This window comes from Coccidioides posadasii, chromosome 5 (assembly GCF_018416015.2).
Source record: "Coccidioides posadasii str. Silveira chromosome 5, complete sequence".
In the NCBI taxonomy this organism is placed as follows: Eukaryota; Fungi; Ascomycota; class Eurotiomycetes; order Onygenales; family Onygenaceae; genus Coccidioides; species Coccidioides posadasii.
In genome coordinates this window covers 277,396-296,708 of record NC_089411.1, presented here as the reverse complement: position 1 = coordinate 296,708, position 19,313 = coordinate 277,396, and the positions used below count along the sequence as shown (strand labels likewise).

Here is a 19,313-nt window from a genome sequence, read left to right as displayed (position 1 = left end):
CGGACATGCGGTCTACCGTTCTCCATATTCCGCAACAATTAATATCTTAAACCAATCACCAGAGCATCGCGTGCAGCAGATGATTCTCAATCCTTGTTCCCGATGGGTGGTGGGGGGGTTGTATAGTGGTTGCAACCCTGCATGGCGCTTGCACGCATCTCTCAGCAACGAATCACCTCGCTGCTATCGATGAAATTCGTGGGAACGCAGGGTCTGATGGGGAGGACCGGCAGCTCTGACAGTATCTCAATCTGAAGAAAAGGAATAACGACATCTTCATATGTACTCCGTTGTTAGCTATATGACCTTGATAGTTCGCTCTCTAAATTTTTTTGGCGAACGATACATCCCATATCTTTTGTTTTTGGAGTATTGACAACTGATGCTCGCTCGTTCATCATAAGCGCAGGAACTACGGAGTAGGTATATATGTCGTGCAGAGAGTCGGCCAACGTCCTCACTCCCTCTTACAACGCGTCCTCGGTCGCTTGGGCCATCATGTGTTTTGTGCTCCGCAAGGAAACACTGTGCTGCCAACGCAAACAAGCCGAGTTTGGGTGCACAGAATTCGGAGCAACTGATGGGCGAATTTCGTCATCACGCCTTACACTATCCTCAGCGTTTTGGTTCCAAGGAAAGAGAAAAGGAATTTCGAGAAGCGGTGGAGACTCCATCCAGGGCAGAGGTTGACTTTTCTGGAACGCGATTGATCCCTGGGAAAACTAAACCGGCGCCATCCGAGTGCCTCCTTCGGTTTCGCACCGGCGGCCCTCAAGGGTCGCGCTATGCCAGCTCATTGGCGAGACTGACAGCTTCGTCCTCGGTCCAGGCCTCGCTTGCGGCGCCAAGGAGTTTGACGCCCAGGAACAACGTGGCTGGTGGGCCGCGATGGTCGGCATCGAGCGAGGACGCCAGCCAGCGAGGAGTTCAGGCCTGGGAAACGAGAAGAAGGATGAAACAAGGTGGATTGCGTTTCGACCACCAACGAATGCACGCGTAGGGATGACGGGGCGACCGGAGTTGGTTTTTTCGCCTCAGCGCAACCCCTGACCCAGCGACAGACCCCAAACCAGGGACTCCATATCCAGGATCCAGATTGACCTGCAGAAAAGTCGAGCTCATCCTGTTGTGTGACTAAGCAAAGTCCATCCCAAATCTGTGACGACCTTGAATGGTATGGTATGGTATGGTATTGAGAAATCACATGATTGAACTTCTTTTGTAAATTACTCGTATCTTCGAAGCTCTTCTCTTCGCCCACTCATGGAGAATGGCTCCGAGACTAGCACCTTCAAAAGCCCAGCTTAACTATCTGTGATATGTTGAAGAGAAATGAAGGCTCTAACTATATCCCAAATTGCCAAAGCTGCTGAATGCAGCCATGCTAGAAGCTCTCCGTGATCGCCTCCTGCAGAAACCTGGTTTATACCCTAGATCAGATGGCAGTCTTTCTATATGGGATGAGTTCCATATAAGTACATGTAACAGCCTGCATTATTAGCAGGACTCTCACCTCGATGCGGTTGGTCAACAAAGACTCCACAACAAGAATCGAAAATATCTATATACACGAATCTCTCAACCATTTTCTTTCGGACTTCCACTCACGTCAGCTAGTCTACCTCGACGAGTCTGTACCGGTCATCATGAGGGTGACGTCCAATGTTGTTGGAGGAACTTAACTAATTGATATGAAACGCCGATGCTGCGGGCACCTGCAGGGCTGATGAGCCCCAATGAGCCTCATTTTGAAGGAGGAACAGGACGCCGGTGAGTTTCGAACCGGCTGTCATCTTTGGCTGGTCTCGAGGGCAGCCAGACCACAGCCTCTGTGATACGAGAATAATCGGCTAGATCTAGCACTGATAGTCGTTGCTTTTATTGCCAGAGAAGTGAACGAGAAAAGGCGGGGAATGGTGTAATGGGCTCCTGGTGCTGGATCTTGTTTGGCTGCATCAAACATTACCTTATAAATATTACAGAAGACCTAACTTATAATCTTTGGTCAGGGCCCAGGGAATGTTACGGTCACACAGTTAGCGGTAATCGGTAGGCAATTTTAACAGATTGGAGATGTGAAGAGACCCTATGGACACTGCCAAGAGCATTAGAGCGGTGCAAGTTGCTCTCTGCGCAATCCTCAACACTAGCACCCCATTATTTACAGCTCAGATCCCTTGTCCTTCGAACTGATCTCGGATTCATCTGGCACGTGGCCGAAAGCCACTTCAATCTCATACTGTATTGCCTCTCCAGATGGCCGTACAGGACGCCCGTTTTGTTTCATGATTGTCCAGTCCGGCTTCTCCGGGGAATGACGGGCTTCGCGAATATTCCAATCGGCTTGAGTCCACATATCCATGACTGGCAACATGTGTTCCTGATCTGGAAGCTGAGTTCATGAATAAACTGAACTAGCTACTTATTGGCTCCAGAGATAAACATGAGAGTCTGCATCTAACACTTCTTATCCTTTTTGAATACCAGGATACTCGAAATGATTATTCCTCTTTAGAGGATGACTTTCAACCTTGTACCTCCTCCGTTGTCCTCAGGGCATCTTCCATCCGAGCAATTAGTGGCAAACATCGAGAAGTCGCAGGGTGGATAGGTGTTTGCTATTTGGATCATCGTTGGAACGGCCTCTTGAAGGCGAGGACGTGTTTGGAAATATAGTCGCGCACACGAGTCGGCATAATCCTTCGGAACCTTCGATTATTGTGAGGCAAGATTGGAGGGAATCCACTTTGGCTATTCGTTGTCTGCGTCGTAGGGAGCTCATTAAAGATTTATTATACCCAGTATTCCAAGAGATGACGGGTGGCCAGAGGTTGAACGCGAGAAGGAAACGGTGTCAGTCGTGAGTGGCTAGGGCCTCCCTGCTCTGTATTCCCAGGCGAATCACGCTCTGGAGAGCTGACGTATTTTCAGTCATTATTCAACTGCTCTCCTCCCGCCAATAGAGAATATTGATGTGGCCATGAGTGTCTACCATGGGTGTCCCCGATATTTCACACTTCGCGATTCCGGATAAAAGCTCCAATACTTGCCTGCACAGTCCTAAGTTCAACAGTATAGGCATCCCCAACCTTTGCCTTAGGAAGCCTTCTTTTCGAACTATTTGGCGAGACACTAGATAAAGGATGTCGTATCGAAGCCTGTCCAAAGTCGACAATCATCAGACGCTGGTTTATATCGTTCCATAGAATGTTCCGGGGTTCGGCATCCCCATGGAGAACCCCTTGCCGGTGAATTGCCCGAATTGAACATTTAACCATGCTGGAGATTGATGGACCCATGGGCCCAAGACCTTCTGAAATAGATCTTCCTGCCCAGCTGAGCAAGAGCATGTGAGTGTATCTCCCCTCATCATAGTAGTATGGGCGTTTTGGTTCCAGCCGCACAACACCAAGACAGACAGGGACATGATGGCCTTGAATGGTACGTAGCTTATCATAAACTTCACGTTCATGTAGTAGGGCGCTGAGATTTTCCCTCATTGCTCCCTTGGCCACCAGAGTAAAGCCATGGGAGGAAAGCCGTACTTTAAATAGCGCCCCATAGCTCCCTGCCTTATAAAGCGGGCGGCAATCCGCATTGTCACCTCGATCCACGGCAAGCTGGCAACGAATACGTTTCAAGAAACTACGGGATGGGGGGGCCTTCCCACGGTGATCCTGGAAGTTTGGGCATGATGGGTCAAGAGGTCCTCCGTCCCGCAACCCAAGGAGGCATCCCTGAGAGCAATACGGTCGATCCTTTATCTGCATAGTCATGCTCGTCTTCTTCACCTGACCGCCACTTCGCCCCTGCCCCTGACTTTTGACGCGCTGGCCCCTTGATTGAACAGGAGGCTGGTTTCCGCGAGTGCTAGATCTACTGTTGGCAGGTGAGGGAGAATCGGGGGCCGGAGGACTTGGAGATCTATTGCCAAGGCGATTCTCGGTCGGTCGACATGATCTCAAGATCATATGAAACGGGGGAAGGTCACTCTTTTTACCACTATATGCGGACAAAGGAGCCTTGCGGCCTTTCAGCCGTTTGCCAGGTGGGGTTTGCGCTAGAATTTCCGAGTACTCCACCGGCCAGATGCCAAGCTCCCTTGCGGCATCATGCCATTCCTGTGGAGGAGGGGGTGCTGCCAAAGCCCGCAAGGTAAATGCAACAACCTGTGCAACTGCTGTTAACTTGAAATCCTCCTCATGGCCAACCTGAACATCTAGATTTGGAACGCATATCGCATATCTGACAACTGATGGATCTTTGGGGATGTGAAGGAAGACAAACACCTCTCCAGTGCATATGTACCCATACTGCACACCCTTGCCTATCATATATGAGAATAGTTGCGTGACAACCACAGTGACCAAGCGCTTTGAGTAGAACTCAGCCGAGTCTTCTTCCTTGTTGATCACACCTTGGGTAGGTCGTATCTCCTGGGCCAATCCAGTTGCAATCTCCTCACAAGTCAGCTTGTGTGGTGCCTTGTACTCAATAGCAATCGCCGGGACATCTTCACCATTGCCTCGTCGATAGACACAAAACCTATCAGCTTGTCCTCTAATTGGGATATTGTCCGTAGTAAGTTTCTGCTTTCCCTTTCTAGAACCAGAGTTTTCCGTAGTGGATGTGTTTGTGCCAATGGACAGGTGTTGCATCCCCTCCTCAACTGGTTGGCTTTGCTTGGAAGCTCCCAAGTTTGTATGACTCTCAAAGGTCACTGATCCAGCCAACTCGAACGCCTGCTTCAGCAGGTCATCCATATAAACTGCATTCACCACCATTTGCACTTGATTCTCGACAGTATCCCGTTCATAGTATCGCAGATCCATTTCTGCAGTTATGGGTCTTATTGTTGTGAGAACATAGTCCAGCTGATGAGATGAAGGAAATTGTGACATCAACATAAATGATGGGTGCTGATGGAAGCGATCCCAAATGCAGGCTTGCTCATCAATGAAACCATCCCATGGGATGATTTGTGAAGGGAAGTAGCGTCGAGTTGCATTTGCTGTCTCTCCCTTTGTCGTCTGGGTAGGGTCGATCACAACGTTGATGGCCAGTGACAGGGTGTGGCATTTTAACAGAAAGGTTGGTAAGTCGGTAGGTTTAGTAAGGGCTTCAGCGCTTTCTCGTCGTCGTTGCTCTCTCAATGCTTGAGCTTCTGCATTTTCTCGACGTTGTCGCTCCTCTCTAAGCTGTTCTCGAAGCAGTGCTAGCTGGGCTTCCATAGTGCGGGGGCGTTAAGGGCACGTTGGCTGTGTAAGGTCGCGAGAATTCCAAGTCAAAATCATGGAATAGTAATTCGCAGCTGTTTGCATGAATTTTGACTCAAACCCCAAAGACGAGAATCTTCAGACTCCTTTTTGTTTTGACGCGTTGAACGGTAAGTTCACTCGATGTTCGCCAGAGGAGACAAACTATGGGGTACTTATGCGGTGCCCACAGCTGGATCACGTGAGAAAGCAAAACAAGCCCTCAATGCCGGAGTATTGATAGCGTCTCTTCATCGCCAGTCGAAGCAGCCTGAAAGGGACATCACGGGTATCTTGGCGATACATAAGTCTTAGACAATAACTATCTACGGAGTATTCTCCGCCGCAACGATAGAGGCGGGCCGAAGTGGGCTCTCTTTTCTCCATTCTGAAATGCCCTTCCAAGGCCCACCTCAGGCGATGGGGACACTTCTTGCCAGGTTCCCGGCCGAACGTTTCCTTCATATGTACGGAGTACTCCGTATAAGAAGCTCACTGCGACGATGATATCAGAAATCCTCAATGTAAATATCTTTTGTCATTTCGGATCTGCTTAATCCAATTTCAGCCAATCAGGACCGGCTCTAGGTCATCACCATCACTGGTGACTGAAAGAACCTCAAGTCACACTGAAGCATTCCAAAGAAATCAATCTAAGTTTGATCATCAAACACAAATTTCCAAATTCATAAATTGTGTGCACTTAACAGAGAAATGCAACAGTGTAATATCATATATATATATATATATGTGAATAGATCCCATCCTTATAGATTTATAACTTCTAGCTATGTCAACAAAGGAAGAGTAATTGCTTATCTTCTTTGTAGGATCTTAGAAAATTATGACGTGAAAAACCTTCGACCTCCATGTCATTCTGGCTTTTGCGAACCAAACTTCTCTACACACTGTGTCTGTGCCTCAAAGTCCTTCCTGTCCTTTCCCATCATATTTTTCAAACCGATTTCCCTGAGTTCTGAAAAGAGGGCTACCGCCTCATCATACATATTGTGTGGAGTCCGACCATCACGGGAGACAATTCCTTCTACAGCCCTCCAGATGTCTTGGACTTCATTACATCCTTCCCCACCCTTTTCGTGCCCTTGAAGCTCCTCCCCATTAAAGTGTATCGGACAAGCAAAGTCGAAGCCCAGCTCATGCCAATGTCTGTACCAAACATTAGGACATAGTGCCATCATCTTTATTCAACCTCATTTCTTTACACTCATTTATACCTTGAGCACATCACGTTACTCACTGAATCACCTACATAGACGAGGGCCAGAGGCATCACCTGTTTCTGTGCTCCAGTGTGTGCCTGGTGAATGCATTTATGAAATTTTTGTAAAACAAATTTCGGTAGGATGGATGTTTTAGGCTGCCGTGCCAATCTCAGAAAGCCCCTAAGCGACATTTGTGACATGTTTGTATACTCAGCCTGCTCTGTACTTCATGAAAGCACTGGTCCAGTGGACCACCCAATAATGAGCAGTATTTAGATTACTCTCTACCTAGTACATATCAGCTACGTGGTCGTTAGATATTAGTAAACAATCCCATCCGCCCCCTATTGACACCCTGTACATAGTAGACAAGACAATTCGGGACTTCCAATCCCAGCATGAAGGTGTCGACTTCCCTTCCTAGACAACGAAGACGGACCATGCTGTCTCCGTCGTTCAGTCTCATCCGTCAGACAAGAGCGATGATAGAGATGTCTACAACCAAACACAACCACGGGACCCCGGCCAACCCCACCGCCGCCCTGGGGCTCTTCAACTCTGCTGTCGCCATCATGTCCTGTTGCAGGACCGATGGTAGCTGGCGGCGTAGCCAGAGCCTTCCCCTTCCCTCTCGAGGTTAAGTCGCGATCACGACTCTCCTTAATCGTCCTATCCTGCTTCCGCTTCGCATCTACTTCTTGCCTAACCTCCCAAGCTTCCCATATGTGACCTCCCGAGCCGGGGCCCCACACTCGCCGCCGACAAATCTCGCATACCTGGCCCCTCGCCCTCCATCCTCGTTGCCTCAGTTTTGTGATTTCATCCACGTGAACAAAAAGATCCTTATCTAGCATCGAATTCGTGAGAGAGAGCAACGACTCCTCGTAACCATAAGCAGATAATATGGACGCGATTACCGCCCGCAGTTCAGATAAAGAAGGGGAGGCAGAGGCAGCGCGTGTCAGGAATGCACGGAGTATACGTAGAAACGACAGATCCGGCTTGTCGGCAGGCATGCGCCCGGATTTAGTCGTCGTGGTTAATAATGCCGTAAATATATGCTGTACTAAGGTCCTAAGGGAAACGGAGAGTTGTCCAGGTTTAGCCACATATGGTTCCAATTGAGAAGCGGTTTTGATACTTTCATTTACCGAAGAGTCTTTTGTTAGCAACGGGGAGATATTTTGAGCGATCTTGACGACAGCTTCAATCAGCATGAGCCACAAGTTTTCATCAAAGGACAATGGCTGTTCAAATACGGATCCTCTCTTGCTGAGCTTTATGTCCCTATAGGGTCTTTGTGCAGATTTCGTCTGCTGCTGACATAGCCAAATTCCGACTCGAGTATACTTTTCAAGTGCCTGAATGAGATCAATGATAGTTTTAGTCAAGAATGTGGAGTCGGAGTTTTCCTCAGCACTTTGAAGGACTCCTAATAAGCCGGCTTCGAGAGTCCCGAAGTGTTTGATTAATCTTTCCATAGCACTACCAACTTCCCCTTGTTTAGCAACAAGAATCACCACAGCATCGATGATTCCGCTGCTTTCAATTGAAGGTAGAATGGCGTCCAGCTGTAAATCTCCGACTTTCAAAGTGTCTGCGAACTCTGCAACGCGCGACGGTTCATACTGACACATCAACTGAATGTATCGCTCAACCAATACATGATTGAGTTTTTCTGGGCTGACCTCGACGCTGCTTTTGTTCTCTGATAATAAGGCGCTCAAATACTGATACTGCAGACTGGATACTGGCTCAAGAGATTCAACGAAAACGTCATGCAAGTCGGTAGCCACAGCTTGAATTGTGCGAGCTGCTTCAACGACATTTATATGTGCCAATTCAGCAGCGTGCTCTCTAATGACAGAATGCACATCACGACGCTGTTTCCCCGTCAACGAAGATCCCAATCGAAGACAATCATAGATGCAAGTGAAGACGAGTTCTTGATCCTCTCTATCCTCCAAGTACATCCGCAACAATTCCGGGTACTGCCTTTCCATGCGATAGGTGGATTTTAATATTCGGAAAAACTTTGCTTCCTTGAAAAGAGGTATCAAACTCAGTATGTCAGGAGGGTGGTATGTCGAAAGTAGATACTCCGCGCTGAGTTGACAATCGTCCAACATCTCTGCATTGGGGTATTCACATAGTCTGACAAGGACCTGATGCAGGATTGAACCAGAAAGTAGAATGTATTGGGGGTATTTCGGGAGATTGCGAGCGATAAACATGTCCAGATAAATAGTGTCGGCTGCCGTAAAGTTTGAAGAAGGGCCCATAAGTTCAAGAAGGATGCTGATTAAATATTGGCGATTAATTGAGAAGCCACTGCGCATACGCCTTGCAGATATTTGCTCCTCATCTCCTGTATCGTCGTTTAAAAAGCCGTCCTCAAAAGCTTCATTCAACATACTCATGAATGCCGGGGTATCAAACATCAACATCGTTCGAAGGTGTTTGAAATAAGTATAGGAATGACCTTCCTGCAACTCAGAATCCCTTCCAGAGCATAAAAAGTCATAAATATCCGCTTTTGCTTTCGACGCTATATGTTCTTCTAGTTCGTCGCCGGTTGGATATATTCGACCCGTCAGGATATAGGATAAGTAAGGGAACATTTTCAAGGCGTTTGCATGGGTTTTCGCTTGGATATCGGCGTTGCCATTGACGGCGGTGGAAGTAACATGCGCAGCCAAATCCAGCAATTCTTTTAGAGGCGAGATGTAATCACCAATGGCACGGTTCCATACATAAATGAAGGCATCATAAAGGTTATAGTGCTTGCACAAGGTAGTAACTTGGTCAATATCAATGGTGCTCGTATCAAGAAGACAAATAATCTCTTCTAAGCGGCTAGCCGAATGGTTCGTAGAGAAATGCGTAATCAAAGACTTGACAGCTCCCGGCGGTAATGTTCGAATTGAGCCTTGTATTATGTACGGTTCAAGGACGTCGAGGAAAACATTTTCTGACCCGTTTTCCTCGTACCAGCAATACACGTCGTCGAATAAAAACTCTTGATCTTCCATAGCATCACATGCTGAGATGCACACCTCAGCAAGGCTCCGAAGTTCAAGGGGCTGGAGGCGCTCTGTGATCGCTTCTTCATTTTTGCCAAATGCATATCGCAGTGAAGCGCTCATCATTTCCAAAAGTTTTTCCTGCACCACCTCATGTCTAAGATCATCTTCCTCCGGTAAGCCAACGGTGAGCTTCTCGGAGCTTCCGATATAAAAGGACGTGGCAAGACGAATAGCGCCGATAAAATCGCCGGCTTCCATCAGGGCCAGAAGTCTGTCGGCCCAGTTGGACAACGTGCCAACAGAAACATCATTAAATCCTAAAAGGAAGAGTCGTCCTTTATAAGCCCTGAAGCTCATATAAAAAGCGTCTGCTGTTACTCCATGCATCGATTGATCCTCCTCGTCCAATTGCTCTACGAGGCTCTGAAGCTGTCTAGAGAAAAGGTCCGCATGATAAATATGCTTGTGTAATAAGTCAAAAGAATCCGTCACACGCAGTGACTTGTCTTCCAAGATGAGGAGTTGTTGCGTTATTGTCAGGACTGCCAAAACCGAGCGGCTTACCCATTGTACTGCAACGATTGGTTCAGCAGCCCTCCACCGAGCGAACGGCTTAAACGCAAAGCTGGGAGGCTTATCTCTATCCGCGGGATCTGTGGATTTCATCTCGAAAACCTCTAGGATCGTCAGAACATTGGACCAGCAGTATACCAGCTTGGTATTAGAAACTCCTGAATCCTTTGCTTTCAACTTTATTGCAGGGAACCAAGCCAGCGCAGCCGTCATGGCACTGTGAGCAGGGACTTCCCTGGGGCGCGCCGACTTATGTTGGGTTTGGGCAACTGGCGTTGTAGAAACAATCACGAGAAGATAAGGGGTGAGCATTGCCACAAGGCCTAAAGAGTCCGTGGCCTGCTCGACGTTCCCTAAGGGAAGAGGGGAAAATGCAAGCACAGTGCTAGGCTTCCTTACACGGCCAGTGGGCACAGCACTCTCAGGGTACCGGCCCAGTATTCTTGTGGTCCTGACTGTACGGGCGACTGCTCCCATCCCCCGGGTTGCCAGATGCGAGAACGCCATTCCGTGATCATCAGCCGAGACCAAGGCGGTGCGACGGGTTCCTAAGAAGCCCATATGAACGACAGCGACACCGGATATGTGGCCATCGGTTCGTTTGAAATCCTTCTCCGCTGCGCTGATAGGAGGGATATGTAGAAATGGGCGAGCGGGTCTCGAGATTTCCCAGGTGAAAATGGTGCCATCGGCATGTCCTCCAGCGACGGTGCTGTGGTCTGCTGAAATGGCCAAGGAAGTGATCGATCCAGACGCAATTGCTGTGCCAAAGTCAGTTTCAGTTGTTAGTGTCTTATTGAGATCACGGCATGCCTTTTGTTCCAGGTCCGATTATCGTCTTTAGATTCTGCTGATAGTCGAACACCAGTATGATTCCTTTCGTCGTCCCCAAAACTATGTGCGTAGAAACCGCCATGCAGGTTGGACGTCCAAAATTCCGTTTTCCTGTCTCGGAGAGGACTTGACCTGACAGCTTTCTGAGCTTGGTCCATCGCACAACCTCCCACGGAGTCTGTGACGCTTCTTCCAACAGGTCAGGCGTATCCGTCCGGATGTGGCTGGCAAAGGAAGACTGGCGCGAGTGTTGTTGAAGAAGTGAAGGTGATATCGACCGAGAGGAACCAGGAAACGAAACGGAAAGACGTGTTTGAAACCGGAGGTCAAACGGACGGTGAGGGCTACGTCCCAAGCTGGAGGGCGGACGATAACCCAGCGCGCTACTCGGAGAGGATTGGATGGAACCCTAAAGAAGCCATTAGTGGAAGTATTATAGCATGCAGTGAGACAATCGATCACGGACTTGGATTGATGGGGTGTCGTCTGGGACGGAGCCCGCGTCGTCGATGCTCCCGGCGCCCCGGATGGAAATCCCAGGTGAACCAGCGACGTTTCCATTTTGCTGTGACGCAGCGCCATCGTCTTCCTCCTTCGTAACCGCTATCGATATCGGATCGTCGGGTGTGACAAATTCGTCGAACGCGTCTTGGTCTTCAATTGGAGACGTCTGTGCATGCTCCCGGCCATTGACAGCCAGCGTCTGCTGCTCTTCCTCATCATGTAGGTCTATCACATCGTCGCGGGCTGCATCATCACCACCCCTTTCGGTCATGGAGCTCATCGGTCGGTTCGCCGATCGACCATCGCTTCAGCTCCGTTAAAGCTTATCGTAGGTTAATACCGTGTCGTAGGGTCGAGTACCAATCGCTGGAGCCTCCCGCAACGATGGAGGGTAGCTTGTGAGGGCCCGGAAAGTGCAATCGTAGGTAAGAGGGGTTCGACGGCCGAAAATTCGGAAAATATGATGGCAGAATCCACAGGAAGTGTCCTTGCGAAAACTGAGGTTGTGTCGGGGTGAGGTGCCCGGTCAGGATCTTGATGGATGATGTTGCTCGATGGCACTGACGGTCGTTTGGCATCCATAGTTTAAATGTTTTCTTTGACCCATGCAGCAGGGTCAAGCTCAACAACCACGACCACCAAGCTGCAACCGGGAGCCTACATATACACAGGACTAGGTATTTATCACGGCATTTGACTTCTAGTGTATTATTTTTTTTAATTCTAACTATCTCAAACACAGGGAGAAGGAGAGGGATAAAGGCGCACCGCCGGACCCTTAGCCGCCAGGGGAGCATCGCATTTCGACCACCATCTTGATAGCCCGCCGCGAAGGCTTCACATGGTGCATTCTGCACGCTGTCCGACGAGAGACACGGGCATCTATAGGACCAGAGCAATGTAGCTCCTCATCCTTCGAGGCCGACTGATCCCCTGAGGAGCGACCCCCTGCGTCGTCGCCTCTCCGTGATTTCACGCATCGACCCAGAACCCGGACTGGCCTATCATCCCGCCCGCCCAGCCCCAGCACACCCGCGATGCCACCGCTGCCGCATGACAGGGTCAGTTGGGATGCGCGTCTGCTTCTCCGAGTGCGTCTGCGTCTTCTTCTTCCGTGTCTCTCTCTGGCGTGTCTCTGCGATCGCCCGCTCGACTCCAGTTCAGCGGCTCTGCTTGCCGTCTGCGTGCTCCTTCCCTTTCTGCTTCTCTGCTTGTTGACTGCTGGTGGGCACCTTCCCTCCCTCCCCCCAAGAAAAAAGAAAGAAATAAATAAATAAGAAAAATGGAGTATCCCCATGCCTTCCCGATCTGTATATATAAACGCCCGCTACCCCGCCGCCGCGCGCCTTCCCAACGCCGGCCCCCTCTTACGTCTTCCTCTTTTCTACTTCCTCTCTCGCTGGCAGCGTTCATGGCATGACATCTTCGCTCTCTACCACAGTGCAGACGCACTGATATGCACCACGCCGCAAGCGTTATCATTACGCTACCATGCTGACTCTTGCGCTCGTTTTACTAGCATGCCTGCTGCCTACCGGTCTTCTTGCGCAGACCAGGTGCAATGGCCGCACTGAGTACTGCACTCGTCGCTATGCAGATGTCCGCCTTGTTGGCGCGCACAACTCCCCATTTGTCGGTTATTTGCCCCAGCACAATCAGGAGATCTCTGTAACGAAGCAACTTGACCTGGGCATTCGGTTCCTGCAAGGCCAGACACGCGTACACGAAGAAAAGAAGACCCTGAACATGTGCCATACGTCGTGCTTTCTCGAGGATGCAGGACCCGTTGAAGACTTCCTGAGCACGATCAAGACGTGGCTCGACGGCCATCCCGAAGAGGTGGTCACCCTCCTTCTCACGAATGGCGACTACGTGGACGTCAACAGATTCGATGAGGCCTTTACAAAGAGCGGAATCAAGAAATACGTATTTGTTCCGCCGTCTTCCCCGGATGCTCTGCCGATGGATTCCTGGCCTATGCTGGGCAACTTAATCAGTTCCGGCAAAAGATTGATCGTGTTTCTAGGTAAGTTATAACCGCAGTACCCCCATGTGGTACGGTGGTTTGACTCTAGCGGCATTTTTCAACCAGACTACAAAGCAGACATGCCCAAGTTTCCATACATCTTGGACCAGTTTGCCTACTTCTTTGAGACGCCATTTTCCACCACCGATCCTAAGTTCCCGCAATGCAAGATCGATCGTCCTCCAAACGCGAAGGCTGACGGAAGACTCTACTTGGTAAATCACACACTGAACGTTGATATCTTTGGTGTGATCGTCCCCGATCGCATCAGAGCGCCAAAGACAAATGCAGCCACCGGGGAAGGAAGCATAGGCGCACATGTCGATCTGTGCAACTCGATATATGATCGCAAACCCAATGTTGTTCTACTAGATTTTATCAACCAGGGGGAAGTTTTTAGGGCACAAAATCGGATGAATGGATTTTAACACTCTATGCCAAACAGGGATTCTTTGATTCGTTGAATAATCTGCTTTACCATTACCTGCACGCGCTTTTTGACCACAGAACAGCTTACTACTGATTTGTTTGCTCCCATGCTCTTCAAACAACCCCAAGAGCAGACATCTTCCATCAGACATTGTGTCGAAAAGGTGGGCTGGCAAGGGATCCGTGTAACACTTGGTCATTTGACCCCAGCATACTCCAAACAGGAGACGGAACACGGTAAACAAGCACCTGAGCTATTGCTTGATTTAGACCAGAACTGTCCTTTCCTTTCTGCTATCAGGGCTCCATGTTGACATCTGACTGCTCTGCTATATTTGACTTATTGTCGCAATTCTTATAGAAATTCACCAACCCTCATTATATAAATGAACCAGAGATGTTTTAGAAGGATTTTTTGCTTTATGATGTGTAGCATTAAAGCCTAATGATCTTCAAAAATGCTCCACTGCAGGGAAGCCCCCTGTCTCTGCAGATCAGTGATGGCCCATCGTCAGGAGTCCAGTTCCCTGTACGGAGTACTCCGTACTGCGTGCGGATTATCATTGACACGAAAGACGCCACTCAAGATCACACGGAATACTCTGTACTCCGTGCACTTTATAGTTCCTTTATGCTTAATCCATGATCAAAGTCTAAGGGGAGGTATTACTCTGATGAGATGTCCTAGATCTCCAGAGTGAAATCAGGTTAGCTGGAGCTTTGCCAAACTTAAAGCCAATAACCAATCTCGCCAACTAACTTCCGGGGTAACTCATATGTAGTGTGACTGATTTAGCCGATATTTATCCTAGGCATGCCACACTTTGAGCTTTGTTGAAGAATCGCAGTGCAATGCCTTGCCTTGGCTTTTGGCGTATGTTCCCATGGATCCTTCTTCTCGAGCCGTAGTTATGAACCACTTTCAACTATCAAGTATGGCCATGTTCGACACGTGCCTATGATGAAAAGTAATGGACAGGCTTCAATTTCAGCTTAGGAAAGCTGCCAGACCTAGCGTCTGAAAGACTACGCTCTCAGATCGGGGCGATTTTCATTTGTGGGGGGGAAAAGGGGGGGGGGAAAGGGAGGGGGTTTGCTTGGGGCTTGCGCATTTGTGGCCCTTATGCTTTAGTCTGCTTAGGCTTGGTTAAGGGGCGGGTTAGAGGCCCTTTGGGTGTATCGTTTAGGGCGGTTAGGGGAGCGGCCTTAGAGTGCTCCATAGATGTGGCGCGAAGATTCAATTTAGCGGGTGCTAATACTGGCTTTGCTAGATGCTTGTATCATACTCCGTACTTCTTACCGAGTACTCCGTACAAAATGGGGGCAATCCACAGCAACTATTCATACAGGTTCATGAATAGCCCTATCATTGAATGATTCATTTTGCCTCACATGCTGGGGAATCAGAATCCACCAACATAACTAACTAACTCGTTAATTGTCTACTCCGTAGATCATCAACAATCTTCTTCCCAAGACTTTCAAAACATTCTGTTTCAAACTCAATCCAGCCGTATTCGCTGTCTCCAACATACGTAGGTGCTAGGATAGGTGATTACAACATCAAAATCTATCCAGAGATCCCAGAGATCCAGAGATCCAGAGATCCAGAGCACCAGGACAATAAGGATGTTCTTGTGATAAGGATTGTTGTACCCTGAATGAATCTGTTGAATGCCATAAACTGCCCTAGCCATCCATTTTTTGCAGTAGATGAGACAGTTCATTAACAATTGACTTGGCAGGTATTCCATCAGAATTGCACTTAGAAAGCCAGAATCATGTGTGAAGGCATCTATATGAGGAGAAAAGGCAGCTGGGTTCAAGGACAATATGTATACATAAAACTTTGACAAATAACCCCTGTCACAGCTGCCATATCACTTAAGACTGCAGTAGGCCCTGATTTCACAGCAAGCACAATTCAAGTCACTAAATCCATTGTCCACATAGCTAGGGTTTGGATTATTATGGGACCGGAACAGGTAAGAAAGTGGTGCATTTGGTATGCAGTGACAGCTGGGGCACATATCGATGAATGACATGATGTGCCTGATTGCTTCTACCCTTTGATAAACTTGATCTTTGTACCGCCAACTCATCAAATCCGTTGTCCTTCTCGTAAATGGTACTTTCTGGGCCACGCGGCAAGTTGGTGTAGCTGGGCATGGCGGCGGGGTCAGAAGCCGAAGCGTCAGAGCCGGCTGAAGCAAGACGATGATGTTGAGCGATGTCGTCGGTGACCTCTGAAGCCAGTGGAAGTCGGGAATTAAATTGATCCCATTCATCGTCAGCCAAGGTTGGCTCCAGGGAAGCATCAGCGGTGCTGGCGAGTCAGAGCCAGTCAATTGCACACCACCCAACAATGTTTACCATCCAAACAGCTGCAGGTTCCTGCACTAATTCGCACTTTAGACCATATCTCGACAGCTATGCATATAAATAGACCACAGAATTGACAAGCAGATTGACTGGAATTATCTCGATTTTGAATGATAAATATTATCTACTCTTTAACCAAATTATGGAGTCCGCGAGCAGGAGAAGGGTTTATTCCTTAATTAACCCGTCAACCGTGTTTCTGAACCTTATTGTTATCCTACGAGAAGGTCCTTCAAACCCCCAACTTGGGGTGCAGCCCTCGAGGAGTGTTGAGGGTCAATGCTTCGGTCATTCCGTGTTTTTTGGGGGAATCCCTGTCAAGGCGATCACTCCTCGCAGAATATCTGATACCCAATGGCGTGCGCGGGTTCGATGCTTGTGCTTTCACAAGGGAGGATTTATCCGGCTCGTGTAACTGTAAATACCGAGCGATAGAATGCAACCGAACCTCGTGCGATGGTTGGAGCGTTTCTGTGGATGATGATCGACACTCCTTCGGCACCGACTGGGGATCGGTTTTTTATGGTATCCCTCCCGCAGTCGCCGAGTACGGGGCGGGATGGAAGGAATTACGGGCGAGTGGGACGGATATGGCCGCCGGGGGATACTATATAATCCGTCCTCATCCGCATCGTCCCTCGCCTGTTTGTTTTTCTCGCGTTCGTCTCTGAGGCATCAGGAGAGTATCCTTCCTCAAGACAGGGAATCATTTTCTTGAGCACTCCGACACCACTAAGTTGTCTGATAAAGGACACAAGTGTATCCGCCGGACGAAGACAGTAAACATGTTCTTCTCGGCCGTACTTCCGCTCCTACTCTCCGCCGCGCCCCTCTGCGCCTCAGCTCCCGCGTCCGCTCTCACCCCGCCCAACATTCCCTCCGCCTCCGCCGCCCGCGCCGCACTTGCCGAGCTCACTGTGGCTCCGCAGGGTCCGCAGGATGGCTACTCCCGCGACCTCTTCCCCCACTGGATAACGGTATCCGGCGAGTGCAACACGCGTGAGACGGTGCTACGACGCGACGGCACAGACGTCACCATCGACGATAACTGCTACCCCACACAGGGAAACTGGTACAGTCCATACGATGGGGGTCGATGGGATCAAGCAAGTGATGTGGATATCGACCACGTAGTCCCTCTGAGCAACGCATGGAAGAGTGGCGCGAGAGAGTGGACAACAGAAAGGAGGCGGCAGTTTGCCAATGACCTGGAGAATCCGCAATTGATCGCGGTGACGGATAATGTTAACCAAGAAAAGGGTGATAAGGGTCCAGAGGACTGGAAACCTCCTTTGGGTATGTTGTCTCCTTTTCTCCCTTGTCCTTTTTTTTTTTAAAAACTCGCGTCTCCAATGGGGTTTTCTGGGCAAATTCCTCGCTGATCTGATGAATACCAGAATCTTATTACTGCACTTACTCCCGCATGTGGATCGGGGTCAAGTCCGTGTACGACCTGACCGTGACTAGCGCAGAAAAGAGCGCACTGGAAGAGATGCTGGGGCGATGCTAGAGGAGCGGAAGAGTTGACCTGCAGCGTTGAGTCGCTCAAGGTAAAAGTACATAGGGATCTTTATTAGTTATCCAAGAAAAAGCAGAGAGCTTCATCTTTTGTATGCTGTCCCTAGAACCCAGAGTTACATCACCAAGGTAATCTGGGCACAGATGTATGTACAGTACACACTGGGTAGCATGATTGTATAGGGGGTGAATTTACTCAATCAATTAATTCGACGTTTTAATTTAATAACCGTGCGGCAACGGAGGCTTGATATCTGACGCAGACAACGTCTGTAGATGTCTCAGCAAAGAGATCGGCCTTGGGCGTCTGGTTTGTTGACTGCACGACACATGTTTTGGAACCCCGCGATGACATCAAAAATACGCGTCTGCTAAACTGCCGATACGCTAGCACGGCGCCACAGGCACAAGTCGCGCATGTTGTGTGCGGCTTGGCAAAAATAGAGTGTGCACTAACCGCTTAGTCAGGTCCAGAGTGGCGGAGTTTTAGAACAGCCCCGCAGCGCGATCTCTGACAATTCCCAAGCATAGTTGTTAAGCAAGACGACCATCTTCGATCTCGAGCATACGCAGCGACAAACCAGCTATTACAACCAACACTCACTCTCTGCCAACGCTCAAATTAATCACGCTCCTCTCGCAGATCACAATGTCAGGAACAAGCCCCCATCTCTACACATTCGACAACACTGAAGACCTGGCCCAGCGTCTCCGGACATACGTCCTCCACTCCCAAAATGCAGCCCTAAAGAGATACGATGTCTTCCGTGTGGCCGTCTCCGGTGGCTCTCTCCCGACCATCCTAGCCAAAGCCTTCGTCGGTCAGCAGCCCTCCTCCGCCACCGAAGCGGGAGGAGACGACGAGAATACTCTCAAACTCTCCCACTGGGACATCTTCTTCGCCGACGAGCGCGTCGTCCCCCTCGACCACCCAGATAGCAACTACAACCTCGTCAAGACCGAATTCGTCGACAAGCTCTCCCCTACCTTCGGGCAGCCCAAGATCCACCCCATCGATACCACCAACCTCAGCAACGACACTGACCCCCAAGACATCGCCGACCTCTACCAGGAAGAGCTCATGCACTCCTTTGCCGCAAAGGACAGCGTCAAACTGCCCGTGTTCGATCTCATCCTGCTCGGCTGCGGCCCTGACGGGCACACCTGCAGCTTATTCCCGGGCCACGAGCTCCTCAAAGAATCAGATTCGTGGGTCGCCGCCATTTCTGACTCGCCAAAGCCGCCGCCGAAGCGCATCACCCTTACTCTCCCGGTCGTTACGCACGGGTTGAGAATCGCCTTTGTGGCCACCGGCGAGGGCAAGAAGGAGGTCATGAAGCAGATTTTCGATACCGAGGAAGGCAAGCAGTTACCCTGTGGCATGGTCAACGAGAAGGCCGGAGACAGAGTGAGCTGGTTCACGGATGGGAAAGCTACAGAAGGTGTGGCGTTCCCGAGAAAAGGCAATCTATAACTAAAAGTTTTCTCCTTTTCGCTTCCGGTTTTGTAGACTGAATCGTTGTTCCTTGACTTTTGTGAAGAG

The 19,313-nt window shown here is 49.5% G+C and overlaps 7 protein-coding genes across 7 annotated transcripts; 3 read left to right on the top strand and 4 right to left on the bottom strand.

The window, feature by feature from the left end:
• Window positions 1–2,161: 2,161 nt before the first annotated feature.
• D8B26_008060 (uncharacterized protein) lies at window positions 2,162–2,362 on the bottom strand (the record flags this gene model as incomplete). The annotated part of the gene is made up of 1 exon (XM_066125735.1): window positions 2,162–2,362. One exon carries the CDS (start codon window positions 2,360–2,362, stop codon window positions 2,162–2,164), a length of 201 nt encoding a protein of 66 aa, XP_065981819.1.
• A 649-nt stretch (window positions 2,363–3,011) lies between these two features.
• D8B26_008059 (uncharacterized protein) lies at window positions 3,012–5,231 on the bottom strand (the record flags this gene model as incomplete). The annotated part of the gene is made up of 1 exon (XM_003071434.2): window positions 3,012–5,231. The coding sequence occupies one exon, from the start codon at window positions 5,229–5,231 to the stop codon at window positions 3,012–3,014; it is 2,220 nt and encodes a 739-aa protein (XP_003071480.1).
• Window positions 5,232–6,738: 1,507 nt separating this feature from the next.
• VPS8_2 (Vacuolar protein sorting-associated protein 8) lies at window positions 6,739–10,698 on the bottom strand. The gene has a single exon (XM_066125734.1). The coding sequence runs from the start codon at window positions 10,636–10,638 to the stop codon at window positions 6,823–6,825; it is 3,816 nt and encodes a 1,271-aa protein (XP_065981818.1). The 5' UTR covers window positions 10,639–10,698; the 3' UTR covers window positions 6,739–6,822.
• A 181-nt stretch (window positions 10,699–10,879) lies between these two features.
• VPS8_1 (Vacuolar protein sorting-associated protein 8) lies at window positions 10,880–11,695 on the bottom strand (the record flags this gene model as incomplete). The annotated part of the gene is made up of 2 exons (XM_003071433.2): window positions 10,880–11,320; window positions 11,378–11,695. The coding sequence occupies 2 exons, from the start codon at window positions 11,693–11,695 to the stop codon at window positions 10,880–10,882; spliced, it is 759 nt and encodes a 252-aa protein (XP_003071479.2).
• A 356-nt stretch (window positions 11,696–12,051) lies between these two features.
• Window positions 12,052–14,250, top strand: D8B26_008056 (uncharacterized protein). Its single transcript, XM_003071432.2, has 4 exons — window positions 12,052–12,092; window positions 12,158–12,639; window positions 12,935–13,441; window positions 13,508–14,250. The coding sequence occupies exons 2-4, from the start codon at window positions 12,453–12,455 to the stop codon at window positions 13,867–13,869; spliced, it is 1,056 nt and encodes a 351-aa protein (XP_003071478.1). The 5' UTR covers window positions 12,052–12,092; window positions 12,158–12,452; the 3' UTR covers window positions 13,870–14,250.
• Window positions 14,251–16,800: 2,550 nt separating this feature from the next.
• D8B26_008055 (uncharacterized protein) lies at window positions 16,801–17,850 on the top strand. The gene is made up of 2 exons (XM_003071431.2): window positions 16,801–17,548; window positions 17,650–17,850. The coding sequence occupies exons 1-2, from the start codon at window positions 17,038–17,040 to the stop codon at window positions 17,760–17,762; spliced, it is 624 nt and encodes a 207-aa protein (XP_003071477.1). The 5' UTR covers window positions 16,801–17,037; the 3' UTR covers window positions 17,763–17,850.
• A 460-nt stretch (window positions 17,851–18,310) lies between these two features.
• On the top strand, window positions 18,311–19,244 carry SOL1 (suppressor of los1-1; the record flags this gene model as incomplete). The annotated part of the gene is made up of 1 exon (XM_003071430.2): window positions 18,311–19,244. Exon 1 carries the CDS (start codon window positions 18,420–18,422, stop codon window positions 19,242–19,244), a length of 825 nt encoding a protein of 274 aa, XP_003071476.1. The 5' UTR covers window positions 18,311–18,419.
• Between the last annotated feature and the right edge of the window lie 69 nt (window positions 19,245–19,313).

What these genes read in the sequence shown, in the direction of transcription:
- VPS8_2 (XM_066125734.1), bottom strand. Translation starts at nt 10,638, where the DNA reads ATGGGCTTCTTAGGAACCCGTCGCACCGCCTTGGTCTCGGCTGATGAT.
- D8B26_008056 (XM_003071432.2), top strand. Translation starts at nt 12,453, where the DNA reads ATGCCACCGCTGCCGCATGACAGGGTCAGTTGGGATGCGCGTCTGCTT. An exon ending in TCTCTGCTTGTTGACTGCTG is followed by an intron (nt 12,640 to 12,934) that starts GTGGGCACCTTC and finishes TCGTTTTACTAG; the next exon opens with CATGCCTGCTGCCTACCGGT. An exon ending in AAGATTGATCGTGTTTCTAG is followed by an intron (nt 13,442 to 13,507) that starts GTAAGTTATAAC and finishes TTTTTCAACCAG; the next exon opens with ACTACAAAGCAGACATGCCC.
- D8B26_008055 (XM_003071431.2), top strand. Translation starts at nt 17,038, where the DNA reads ATGTTCTTCTCGGCCGTACTTCCGCTCCTACTCTCCGCCGCGCCCCTC. An exon ending in GGACTGGAAACCTCCTTTGG is followed by an intron (nt 17,549 to 17,649) that starts GTATGTTGTCTC and finishes GATGAATACCAG; the next exon opens with AATCTTATTACTGCACTTAC.